The sequence below is a fragment of the Grampus griseus genome (genome assembly GCF_964374135.1).
Source record: "Grampus griseus genome assembly, chromosome: 6".
NCBI lineage: Eukaryota > Metazoa > Chordata > Mammalia > Artiodactyla > Delphinidae > Grampus > Grampus griseus.
The window spans coordinates 23,894,655-23,907,592 of NC_139000.1; the positions used below are offsets into that span (position 1 = coordinate 23,894,655).

General features: G+C 47.7%; 1 protein-coding gene across 3 annotated transcripts in view; it reads left to right on the top strand.

Annotated features, from left to right (window-relative positions):
• Positions 1-12,938, top strand: part of EPB41L4B (erythrocyte membrane protein band 4.1 like 4B) — a gene marked incomplete at its 5' end in the record, with an annotated part of 140,525 nt that overhangs the window by 126,890 nt on the left and 697 nt on the right. For 2 of the 3 annotated variants that reach the window (XM_082656502.1, XM_082656503.1), the window contains 2 exons: positions 5,561-5,629; positions 11,780-11,925. In XM_082656502.1, coding sequence (XP_082512628.1) covers positions 5,561-5,629; positions 11,780-11,925 — 215 coding nt within the window. Of the gene's footprint in view, positions 1-3,197; positions 3,315-5,560; positions 5,630-11,779; positions 11,926-12,938 lie in introns of all 3 variants that reach the window. The other variant, XM_082656501.1, reaches the window with a different exon arrangement.

Consider the following 12,938-nt stretch of genomic DNA (forward strand, 5'->3'; position numbering starts at 1 on the left):
GATTTTCTTGCCTTCATTAAACCAAGACACTATTGGAGCTAGTTTAACCCTTAATGTCTCTTTACCCTTATGATCCAGTCTCTGCATGGAACGAAACATGGTCCAAACAGCCAAGAATGATAAGAAAAATTCAGTCTTTAACTGGCATCTCTTAAGATAATGAAAGAAGATTAAATGAACACCTCCTGGTAACAGTTCTTGAATCTCATTTTGCTTCTCTCTTAATTCTTTTGCACCTTGCACTTCCCCGAGGACTTACATCCCCAAACTCTCCACAAAAACATTCTTTCTAGCTTCACTCTTGTAGCATCCCCTGCTTTTTCCCAGCTCTTTTCTTCTGTAATCCCCAACTCTGTTATTATGTAGCTCAATGTAGCAATCCAAGTCCTACAACCTCTGCAGCTCTGCTGTCTGCGGGTTCCTGGAATCTGCATCGTAGACTCTTCAAGATCAGATAAGAGTTTCTGCCTGGGAGGGAAGCAGGTGTGAGAATGGGAAGGGAAGAAGGCAAGTGAGTGAAGACAGCACGCACTCTCCCTCTGGTGTTCTCATCTGGTGTGCAGGGGGGTGTGGGTGTCGGTAGAGTGTGGGGTGTTAGAAGGTGGGCACATGGACACATCAATCATGTTGACCTTGGGATGCAGAGTCCCACCCTCTACTCCAGGTCAGTCATGCCAGCTTCCTTCCCCAGGTAACACAGACCGTGAACACCCATACCTTCTGTGTCTCTGATGCTCTCTCTTTGGGGCGTGCCCCTCCCTGATCCCTGTACAGCAAGAACCACTCACCCAGCTGCAGAGCATCATAATCCAGGTCTCGTCTGGGTCAGGGGACATTAGTCAGGAGTTCATGTGTCAGGGAGGAGATGGCCTGGCCAAAGGAAGGTTGTGTAGGGCCCAGAATGGGCCCTGGGTTGGGTGTCAGAAGAACTGAGTTTCCATTTGTCTCAGTAACTTAGTTTTTATTTTGAACCTCATTCTAGCAGGAGAGCTGAAGCTTAAGCTCAAGTCAAATCAGGTGCCTCTTCAGTCTTCCTGGGGATTCATCCGTGTTCTTCAGGGCACGGGGAGAGGGACGGAAGTCTCTTTAGTTCGTGAAGTCACCTATTTGCTGATACATCTGGGACACCCGCTGCTTCACTTATGCCCCTTTTGGGTGGATGGAGATCGCGGTGCCGCTGGGATGTGAATCCCTATCTGCTGGACACAACCACACAGCCATTCTGCTCTGCTCTCCCATCTCTACCTGAGTAGAGGGGTGCAGGTCCCCACTGCTCTTTAATCCCTGTCCCCCAGCCTCTGCCTATGAACGGGGGGCCCAGAGACCCTTTGTGCAGCACTCACTAATGTCTACCCGTTCTCCCTTTCCTTCTGACTTCCCTCGCTTATCCTCAAGCTGGCAATCTCCTTTCTTATCTGGATGAAGGCTTACACATTTTCACCATCATTTATCTATGCCAAAACCTTTCTGTTCCCCAGAGAGTCAGATTTTGGAACTCAAAAGCCATATAGAACCTAGGTGCCTAAATGTAGAAAAGACCCAAGGAGGGAAGGAAATACCAGGAGAAAACATAAATGGTATTTCAAAATAGTATCCTATTGCATGTGAAATCCTGTTCATTTACTACAAGTCAGAAGTGTGGGAGCCCCAGGGATGTTCTTTTGTTTAAATCCGCTTAGATGCATTTAGAAATTTGAGTTTCAAATCTGAGATCTAAATCTCCATTTAGAAAGGTCAGAGATGCTTGTGGGATGGACCAACATTTCTTTACCATAAAAGTCCAATGCTGGGCAAAGCTTTAAGTCATCCATTATAATCTTCAGTACAGACACTGGTGGCCAGTACACATTTTGGCCTCAAGGCAGAATGTCTTTGTTTCTTGGTGATTTATGCCCTAGTAGCATCTTATAGAGCATAACATTTATCCTGAGGACCAGAGCCGGAGGGGGAGTTTAAGTAGGGTGGGAAAACTTAACTGCACATTAGGTGACTAATGTGGACTCCCTTGTTTCTGAAGAATGGATTTAGAAGCAGTCAACAAGAGGGTCTAGACCCATGGATTTAGATTTTGCAAATGCAATTTCTGCATCTCCCACGTCTGAATAGTAAAACAAGGCCATTATGGAGACCATCGTAAATAATGGTTGTAAAAGCCCCTTGGAGATCATCTGGGACTGCACGATAGTAAAAAGGATGGAGTTAGATCAATTTGGAGATGGAAAAGAAGGCAACAACTTTCCCAGAGGCTCTACTGGATTCATTATGGCAGGATCATACCAACTACTTAAGAAAACGCTCATGAGCTAAAAGATGCATGTATTTGTTCCCTGGAGTAATGGTTCTTTCCTGAGACCCAAACTGACCCTGTCAGTGGCTCCCTCCCCTGACATCAGAGCATTCTTCCCTCACCATTCTCATCCTCACCGGTACAAGCTGTTGGGTCTCTGCTGGGTGCATGGCACTATTTAGGGCTGGGGCCAGGGAACCCGGTATCCCAAATGACATGGCATTTTCTCACAATGCTTGATATCGCCTAGGTAAGCAGCAAGTCCCCTCACCCCCCAGTGCCAATATGAGATGCCAAGGCCTGGGTCCATAGATGTGGGAGGAGGGTCACGGCCAATATATTTTCTGAACACAGATAAAGAGCCATGGCAGATTCAATGGTAAACTCTGTGTTCCTCCTCACTGATGTACCTCTTTCTTGTAGCTCTCTGTTGGGCATCTACTCACTTAGCCACCTATAATGTGGGCCCTTACTTAGCAGAGTGCAGGAGGCCATGGGGCATGGAAGGCAAAGACTCTCCAGTATGTGGCCATTGCTCATTTTGCCCCCATGGCTGCTTCACTGATTCATCTGAGCTCTTTCTGGCTTGGCCTGGGCAATGCTTCAGAATCCTCAACAGCACCCCGGTCCTGTGCACTTGGCACAGGACAGGGCCCCTACCTGCCAGCCCCAGCAATGGGTTTTGATCTGCCGTTCTGCTCAGATAGTGGAGAAGACAGAGGAGGGCCAGAGAGGAGGAGAGAAGGTGGAGAGAGGAGGGAAGAGGGAGGGACCAGAAGCCAGGTGGCCAGAGGCTGGAAGGAGGCTGCGGGTGAGGCTGGCTTGAGAGCTGTCTGGAGTCCACAGATCCATCTTGCACTGTGCTGTCTTTCTCTCCTTCCCCTCCCTTCTCTCCTCTCCTCGTGAGCAGGCAGAGCCCGCCAGCGCCCCCCACTGTGCCCACTCTCGCTGTTCTCCTCCACTCTCTCTCCCCATGAAGGAAGAGACCACTGGAGTTTGCATGCATCCTCCAATCAAAACGAGGCTGGTAGGTACCCTGGCAGGGAGAGGGGCCCGGCCAGGAGAGGTGAGGCGGGCAGGAGCCGCCAGGAGGCAGCCCGTGGGTGTGCACGAGCACCAGACCTCCGGAGGAGCCTGGGGCCACAGGGGCTCTCACTCCAGGATGATTGCAGAGTTTGGAGTCCAGCCGTCCCTGGTCAAACTGGGACCCACGGCTGTGATCCCGCCCCTTCGTCTCTAGGTCTCAAGAACCGTGAAGAGTTTGTTCTCCTAGAGCCGTGCTGAGGATAGATGCTTTCCGCAGAGAGAAAAATTCTTAGTTGCATTTCTATTAAAACAAAAGCTTTTAACTTGTGTTTTCCTGCTATTTATCAAGATGACAATATGAGAATTATATAATGACTTGAAGGGAATCACCCATAATCCCAACCTAGCACAACTTTTTTTCATTTTTGCATGTTTCCTTCTAATGTTTATTTGTATTCATTCATAATTTTACATAGTTAAATCAGAGTATCCGTATCATCTTCTGTTTTCCTCTTTTTGCTTAATGTTTTATTGTTTCTAGCTTGTTCTTGGTACCACATACTGTATATTCCATCAAGTGAATGGCCCACCATCTACCTAACGAACTCTTTACTGCAGGACGTGTGCTTTGTTTCCAGTTTGTCACTATTCAAGGGAACACATATAGCTTGTGTGTCAGGTATTGTATTTTCTCAGGCCAGACCCTGCTGGGTTCAATATTGCACCTTTGGCTTTGCTAAAGTCATTCGAAAGTGGTGTGATACCAATGACCATCAGCGCCATCATCAGAAGAGTGAATGTGCTTTGCCAGAGCCCGGCAACCCAGAGTGTAACTGTTGGAATGTCTTTTTCTTCTTTAGAGCAGGTATAAAATAATTCTTTGAAGTTGCCCACTTGTACATTTCTTTAATAGCGATGATAATCCTCTTTTCCCCTTTTATTTCATGATGGTCTGAGTCTTATCTGTATGTTTCTTTCACTTTGCTTTTGGTCACCACGTTAGGCCCTGTGAGGAGAAAGGCTGCCCCCAGTCCTTCTCTTGCTATGCTGCAGGCAGTCACTACCAGCAACCCGAGTTGGCACCTGAGTCCCTGGGAATTTTGAGATATTTAAAGAGCCTAAGGAGAGTTTGAGGAAGGGGAGCAGGCTTGGGCTGGACATCTCAGTGCCCACTGCAAGAACATTGTCATTTCTAGATCCGTTGAGTTGAGACCTACTCAACTCATTCAGAACCCTCAGAAGATTTGGGTCTGGTCTGATGTGTTCCTGACCCTCCCTACCTTACCCTCCATTAGAATGACTCAAGGCCATCAGGTAGCTACTCTAGGGCCCATAGGCGAGACTCTGAGAGACACTAAGGCGGTGGCGCATAGGGAGTGGTGGCCTCCATGTCTTGGCTGCAGCCCTCTGGTGGCGGGTGGCACAATGTGCATTCACCAGCAGGCAGTTTCTGTGCCCCTGTGGGTTGCAGACAAAGCTGGTGCCACAGTCATCAGGACCCTGGGCCTGCTGGCAGTCCTCTAGGCCAGCTTAAAGAAATACACACACCCCCGCCCCCCATCCTCCAAGGCCTCCAGGAGGCCAAAGATGAAATGACCCAAGAGAAAGAAATGGAAGCAAAGGCTCTTTTTGGCCACTTAGCCCTACCTGATCATGCCGGGGCGTCCACCCTCTTTCAGACCCCAGGACAGGGCACTTCTGATCACCATGCCTTCTGTTCCCAAGGCCACGGTGGTGGGATTCTCCCATGCTTACATGGGTTTCCCTGAGGTTTCCCTCTATGGCCCGGAGTTTACAGGGAGCCCAGCAACTAAAGTGAACGGACAGGGAATTCTCCTGGCCTGATTAATCCAGGCCTCCTGGTACTCTGTCCACTCTGATATACTGTGTTCCCAGATGTGCCCTCTCAGCGGCCTCTAGTCCATTCTCCAGAGCTGCAGGGGAGCCGTCAGCAGGCCCCCAGGGAGCCCTCACCTGCCTCATTATATGCCCTGGTCGTGGTCAGGGCGAGGAAGACTCCAGCCTGTCTTCCTTGCAGCGGCCTGGCCCTATAGCACAACAGTGGGCACAGTTACGAGCGCTGGGCAACACTCCTAGCGACCCTTGGTGTATTTCTTCAACAAGTAATGAAGGCTCGGTGTGTGTCCCCCTGAAACCTTCAGTTCCGTTTAAAAATGCACTGCCAAAGATTTCAAAACTTTGTTTTCTAATCTGAAAGTAACACTCTTCTCTGTCTCTTTTTTGAAGATAAAAACATTCCCGGCTGATACAGTGACCCCTTTTCCTGATCCTTTCATAACAGGGCCACAGTTTACCGTAAGTAGATCCGGAAAACAGATCTGTGTTTCGAGATATTGTTCCCAAGTGGCGTGCTTTCCTGTGATTCACCAGCCAGCAGTGCCAACAGCTTCTTTTTTTTTTTTTTTTTTTGTGGTACGCGGGCCTCTCACTGTTGTGGCCTCTCCCGTTGTGGAGCACAGGCTCTGGATGCGCAGGCTCAGCGGCCATGGCTCACGGGCACAGCCGCTCCGCGACTTGTGGGATCCTCCCGGACTGGGGCACGAACCCGCGTCCCCTGCATCGGCAGGCGGACTCTCAACCACTGCGCCATCAGGGAAGCCCCCAATAGCTTCTTTTGATCACTGTGAACTCTGTGAGGCTGGGAAGGAGCTGGGGCCTGGGGGTCTGCATCTTCTAGTTTTGTTTTATTGAGGTGAGCTTCATGTAACATAAAATTGACCATTTTAAAGTGACAATTCAGTGACATTTAGTACATTCAGGGTCATGCAGCTACCACCTCTATCTAATTCTAAAACCTTTTCATCACCCCCAAAGGAAACCTCATACCCATCAAACAGTCACTTCCCATTTTCCCCTTCCCTCTGGCCCCTGTCAACCACCATTCTGTCTTTTTGGATTTGCCCAGTTTGGATATTCCATAAAAATGGAATCATATACTGTGTGACCTATTGTGTCTGGCTTCTGTCACTTAGCATAATGTTTGTAAGGCTCATGCACACTGTAAGATATATCAGTACTTCATTTCTTCTCATGGAGGAATAATATTCCATTGTACTTTTATACCGTAACTTGTTGATCCATTCATTCATCGATGGGCGTTGATGGGTTGTCTCCACCTTTTGGCTAATGTGAATAATGCTGCTATGAACATGCAGGTACCTATATTTGTCTGAGTCCCTGTTTTTAATTCTTTTGGGTTGGATCTGCATCTTGATAATGGTTAAGATTTTAGGTTAAGTTATTTTACCACTCTGAGCACCAGTCTCGTCTTATTTAAAGTGGAAATAGTAATAAGAACATCCTCCTGCTTATATCTGGTTGAGGCAAGGATCAAAAGGGATCAAGAACTTGAAAGTACTTTACCGACCACAGACCACCCCCACAAATGTCAAGTACGACGTTTCTCAATGCTGGAGAGGCAGGTGGTGTGCTTAACAAGAGCAGGTAGTCATGACAACTGGCTTTCCCGTTACCATGGCTCTCTGTGTCGCCGAGCAGCTTATTTAAACTCTTTGCAAACTGTTGAAATGTGTTTAAACATTTAAATGTAGTTTCCTCATCTGCAAAATGAAAGAGTTCGATGATTTTCAGGATTCTTTTCAGCTGCTCAGCTTTTTTTCCTTAACTAAAAGCTTCTGCAGAAGCTCACCATCTACTGAGCAGAAGTGGGGAGGCTCAAATGGGGGTGGGCAGAAGAGGCTCCCTCCTCTTTCCCCTCGCCCTCTCCTCCTCCCAGGGATCCGAGTATGCGATTCCTAGAACCAAGAACCAAGTGGTCCCTGAGGCTCCTTCCAACGGCCAGTCTAGCGGACCTGTGAGGTGGCCTAGGGGTAGCTTGAAGTGCAGTCTCGTGGGTTAGGTGATGGTCGCTACCTGAGGTGGCCGGCCGCATGAACAGGGAGGGTGTGAGCAGCGGCTGATTCATGTTTTGGAGGATGAACAGAACTGGGAAGGTGTTCAGCAGTCCATGCAGAAACAAAAGCATGTTTCTAGAACAATCCATGCTAGGGTCATGATCTGCTTCCAGAACCTGCCTTTTAAGAGCCAGAGAGCAGAGACACAGGGGCTGGGCCGGGCGGTTCAGTGCTGCTGCCGCAACATTCATCTGGCCCCTGCAGTTGGGCTAGGCACAGCTCCCCAGCTGGAAGCTCCGGCTCTACTTCCTCTGCTGGCCGTGGCGGGCACTCTGGCCTGCTCCCCAGCCTTGGCAGTGCTGCGAGACACCCAGGGAAGCCCTTCCTGAAAAGCTGGGGGCCAAGATGGAGCAGGAAGCCAATGTCAGAAACCATGCTGGGACTTTTAAGAACTGGGCAAGAGAGCTTTGAGGCAGCTGGAGCAGGCAGGGGCAACAGCATGAACCAGAGTCCTGGGGCAGAGGAGTCATCCCACATTCAGGGGAATGAAATGAAGGCCAGTGGGCCTAGAAGGCAGAGAGCAAGGGTGTGAGGCATGAGAGGAGGAAGGGGAGGAAAGCAGGGACAAACCCTATAGGGCAAAACCATGCTTGGCTTTGTAGGCCAAAGGAGGGGCCCTGATCTGGATCCTACGAGCAATGGGAAGCCTTTGAAGGACTTTGAGCAGGGTAGTAACAGGGCAGCTGCATTTGGAAATGAGCCCTGTGATGGCAGTGGGAGCAGAGCTGGGTTCAGGCAGAGTGGACTCAGGAAAGTAGCCCAGAAATCTAGGACAGTAGTTCAAGGGAGAGAAGGCAGAGAGTGTGATCCAGAGAGGTGTTGATGGTGGAGGTGGAGAGGTGTGCACAGATCAGGGGGATATTTAAGAGGCTGGTAAGGGGGACTTCCCTGGCATTTCAGTGGTTAAGACTTCACCTTGCAGTGCAAGGGGGTGTTGGTTCAATCCCCAGTCGGGGAGCTAAGATCCCACATGGCTGGTGGCCAAAAACCCAAAACATAAAACAGAAGCAATATTGTAACAAATTCAATAAAGACTTTAAAAATGGTCCACATCAAAAAAAAAATCTTAAAAAAAAAAAAGAGGCTGGTAAGGAATTGGATTGGATGAGGGAGAGAGAGGGCCAAAAAGGGCTCCCAGATTTCTGACTTGCAGAATGTGGATGGAGAGTGGGTCCATTCACTAAGATAAGGAAATCTTAGGGAAGAGTGGATTGGGAGGGATAATGAGTTTGCCTTTGGCCATGATGTGTTAGAAATGCCTTGGAAACATCTGAATGGAAACAGTGAATGGGCAGCTGGATATCCAAGTCTGTATCAGGAGACAGGACTAGACTGGAGATTATAATTAGGGAGTTACTAACAGCCGGATGGTAACAGAAGTCAAATTCATGAGCTTCAGCTTCCTAATTTTCTTACCCCCCTGTGTCATATTATCTTTTCCTCCCCTCCAAGGTCAAGACACTTGACCTTGCTACAGGGTTGCCCTCTCCACAGGCCTCCACACCTATCCTGACCACAGTCATGGGGGAGCTCAGCAGCTCCAGGGAACTCCACACAGAGTTTTTCTGGCCGTTGATCCAGCATTGACCTTGGGTCTGGTTTCAACAACCAGGCTCCTTGCTTAATCCTGAGACCAGTTTCTGTCTTGTATTTGAGCCTGTTAACTCAAAGCCCAGGGCCTTGGTCTGTCTAAGATGAGGGCCCCTGCCTGGCTCTGGTCAGATTTCTGTCCCATGTTCTTCTGCCTAACCTGGTCTGTCCCTGTGCTACCTGCTTTGTTCCAGCAGAAGTTTGTTCATTCATTTCTTCATTCAACAAATAGGAAGACAAGTTCTCAGGGTTGAGATTTAATAATAGTAATTTTCACTGCTCCCTAAGGTCATTCTTATTTATTTATTTATTTTTGGCTGCGTTGGTCTTCATTGCCGCGAGTCGACTTTCTCTAGCTGCAGCGAGCGGGGGCTACTCTTCCTTGCGGTGCGCGAGCTTCTCATTGCAGTGGCTTCTCTTGTTGTGGAGCACAGGCTCTAGGTGCACAGGCTTCAGTAGTTGCAGCACACGGGCTAGGTAGTTGTGGCTCGCGGGCTCTAGAGCGTAGGCTCAGTAGTTTTGGTACACAGGCTCAGTAGTTGTGGCTCATGGGCTCTAGAGCACGGACTCAGTAGTTGTGGCACACGGGCTTAGTTGCTCCGCAGCATGTGGGATCTTCCCGGACCAGGGCTCGAACCCGTGTCTCCTGCATTGGCAGGTGGATTCTTAACCACTGCGCCACCAGGGAAGCCCCCCTAAGGTCATTCTTAAGTGAAGCTGGCTCTTTCTTTTTCTACTTTGAGTGCATGGCAGTAAAGAATATAATGACTATTAATAAAGTCTGGTGCCACTGCCCTGATTCATGCTAAGGCCCTGGTACTTTTACCCACTTTTGCCTTTGTATGTAAGTGTAAATTTCCCTCTTTTTTCTGGAAAGGATCAAAATTGGCATCAAAAGCCCAACCTCCATCCACTTCACTGAAACAACAAAATAACTTCTTACCCCAGCTCCTGTATCAGGAAGGCTGGGCTAAGTCATGCTTTAAAATGACAAATTGAATTTCCTACTCACGCTGCATGTCTGTCAGGGGTGGGCTATGCACTGTGCTCTGTGTTGCTCTGTGTCTGGGACCCAGGCTAATGGAGCAGCTGCCGTCTGAAACGTTGCTAGTCACAGTGGCAGAGGTGAAATAAAACATGGCAGCACATTTCTTTGGCCAAAACAAGGCACGTGGTCATGCCTAACTTCAAAGTGGGGTGGGGAAGTGTAATCCTACCATGGAAATCAGTGAGCCAGGATTATCTGGTGAACCACACAAGTTACCACTACAGCGCAAAGTTTGTGAAAGCTCCCTGTGGCAAGCATCACATGCTAGCCACTCTACGATGCTCCTGTTCTCGTGGTCAATTCTTTGGCGTTGCTCCAGCCCAGGCCAGGTCAGTTCTCTCTCTAGAGGCACTTGTAAAACAAACAAGGGCTTGTATTTCTCAGTAGTAGTCTTTCAGGACCTCTCAAAGATAAGATTCTCCCCATTGCTCAAGCCAGATATACCCTTACCGAACTACAACTACACCTGGTATTTTTGTGGTTTTCCATGTTTCCCTAGGAGGGACAGCTCATCATCTGTCTAATCACTAGAAATAGATTGCTCATTTGATGATCAAAACCTCTTCTTTAGAAAGCCACGTGAAAAATGTCTCCAAGTTTAGGGCCAGGAACTAGCATGAAAACTCAAGTTATAAAATATATAGCTGGTACTACTGACAGGTTATAAAACAAACAAAAAAGTATGCATAGAAAAAACGCTATGAGGAAATACACTGACAGTGATAGTAAGGGATTATGGAATTACTTCATTTCTTTACTTTTATATATCTTCTGAGTTTCCTATGTGAAGTAATAAGCATATCTTGCTTTGTAATGAAAACAACAATAAATTATCCTCTCCAAATGAGGCAGTGTACTCTAGACCAGTAGTTCTCAAACTCTACCGTATATCAGAATCATCTGAAGGTCTCGTAAAAACACAGATTGCTGGACTTTGTCCCCAAACATCTGGTTCCAAAGGTCTTAGTTGGGGCCTGAGACTTGGCATTTTCACCAAGTTTCAAGATGGTACTGATGCTGCTAGTCTGGGGCCCATACTTTGGGAACCACTGTTATAATGGTAAAAAACACCAGTTTTGAAGTCAGCCAACCCTGGTTCTAAATACTGGTTCTTAATACTTACTAACTGTGTGACCTTGGGAAGATTACTTAACCTCTTTGAGCCTCACTTTCCTTTTCCATAAAGTCAGTTCCAAGATGTGCGTTTTTCCACCTTCTAACATCTCTGAAATCAGAATGTTTATTACAATAGTGTACATGACAGAGTTCGAATGGTTACTTTTTCTTTCTCTGTGGCATGGGCAAAAATGGTGCATCTTACAAATGATGGTGTCTAACATGTGATGAAACATGACCTCTACCTCTAAGATTGTCCAGAGGTAATGAATGTCAAGTGCTTAGCATAGCGGCTAGCACTAAGCAATATCATTTAATAAATGGTAGTTGATTAACTATTATTAAAAAATAACAGGGACTGGGCTTCCCTGGTGGCGCAGTGGTTAAGAATACGCCTGCCAATGCAGGGGACACGAGTTCGAGCCCTGGTCCGGGAAGATCCCACATGCTGCGGAGCAACTAAGCCCGTGCGCCACAACTGCTGAGCCCGCGTGCCACAACTACTGAAGCCCATGCGCATGGAACCCATGCTCCACAACAAGAGAAGCCACTGCAATGAGAAGCCCACGCACCGCAACGAAGAGTAGCCCCCGCTCGCCGCAACTAGAGAAAGCTCGTGTGCAGCAATGAGGACCCAACGCAGCCATAAATAAATAAATAAAATTTCTTAAATAAATAAAATAACAGGGACTGTGTGGTAAGTCTTAGGGAGCAGCTGACAGTGTGAAAATGGAACCCAAACTGAGATTGATTTCCTCTTTTCTGTTTCCTCTCCAGGCAGACTTTAGAGACAGTAAATTACAGTGCTGTCCTGGCCAGTCTTCCCCACTGATTCCAGCAGCAACCCTGAGGCCTTTGACAGAGACCGTCTCCACAGTGCAGACCATCTACACCATTCGGAAGCCTGTTTCTCCAGTGGCCAGGTGAGTCAGATCAGCAGGTACCAGGAGATAACTCTGATGACAGGAAACCAGGCACTAGGTGCACTGTGTTTGTGACATCTACCACTCTCTTATTCATTCTTTTATTCATTTATTCTCTGAATATTCTCTGAATATTGGTGTTTATTGAAATGTCGTCAAAGGCTAGGCACTATTCTAGGTGCTAGGACTGTAGAGTGAACAAAACAGATGAAAGTGCTACCTTTCCGGAGTTTACAATTTAGTGTGGGGGGAGGGGAGAGAGACATTGAATGAGTGTGTGTATGTGTGTGTGAGATAGTGACAAGTGCTAGGGAGAAACATAAATCCATGAGCATGCTGGGATGGTCTCACCCAGGTGGCATTTAAGCAGAGAGCTGAAGGTGGTGAGGGGAGCAAGCTGCAGGTATTTGAGAAAGGAGTATAGTAGTCAGAGGGAACAGCTGGTGCTAAGGCTTCTGAGGTGGAGTGAGCCTGGCATGGTTAAGAAAGAGTTAAGGGGGCTGGTGCAGCCACAGAGGTAGTGCAGGACAGGAGAGGAAACCCATGAAACTGGGGCCAGATTGTGTAAAGCCTCCTTGGCCATAGTAGAAACATTGCTTTCTACTCTGAATGAAATTATTTAAAAAATTGATTGTGCCTTTCAAGACGTGTACTTCGTGTGTGTGTGTGTGTGTGTGTGTGTGTGTGTGTGTGCGTGCACCTAAACAGTGGAGATAAATTCCATAGATAGGCAACTGGGCTCGAGGGCCAAGAACTCAGCAGCAACCTCTTAAAGCAGCCAATTTTACTTCAATTTTATGTATTCAATTCAATTTTATTTATTAAAACATTGGAGGTAATTCTGGGAGAAAGTGCATATGAAACCAATTGAGAACATGATTTAAAGAAATCTAACCCCTGGACATTTTCGCATTCATTTAAATGACCTTTACTGAGAGGCTGCTATATGCCAGATCCTGTGCTAGGCTCCAGGGTTTCAGAGAGGAATGGCATATCTAACAGTCAGTCCCCTG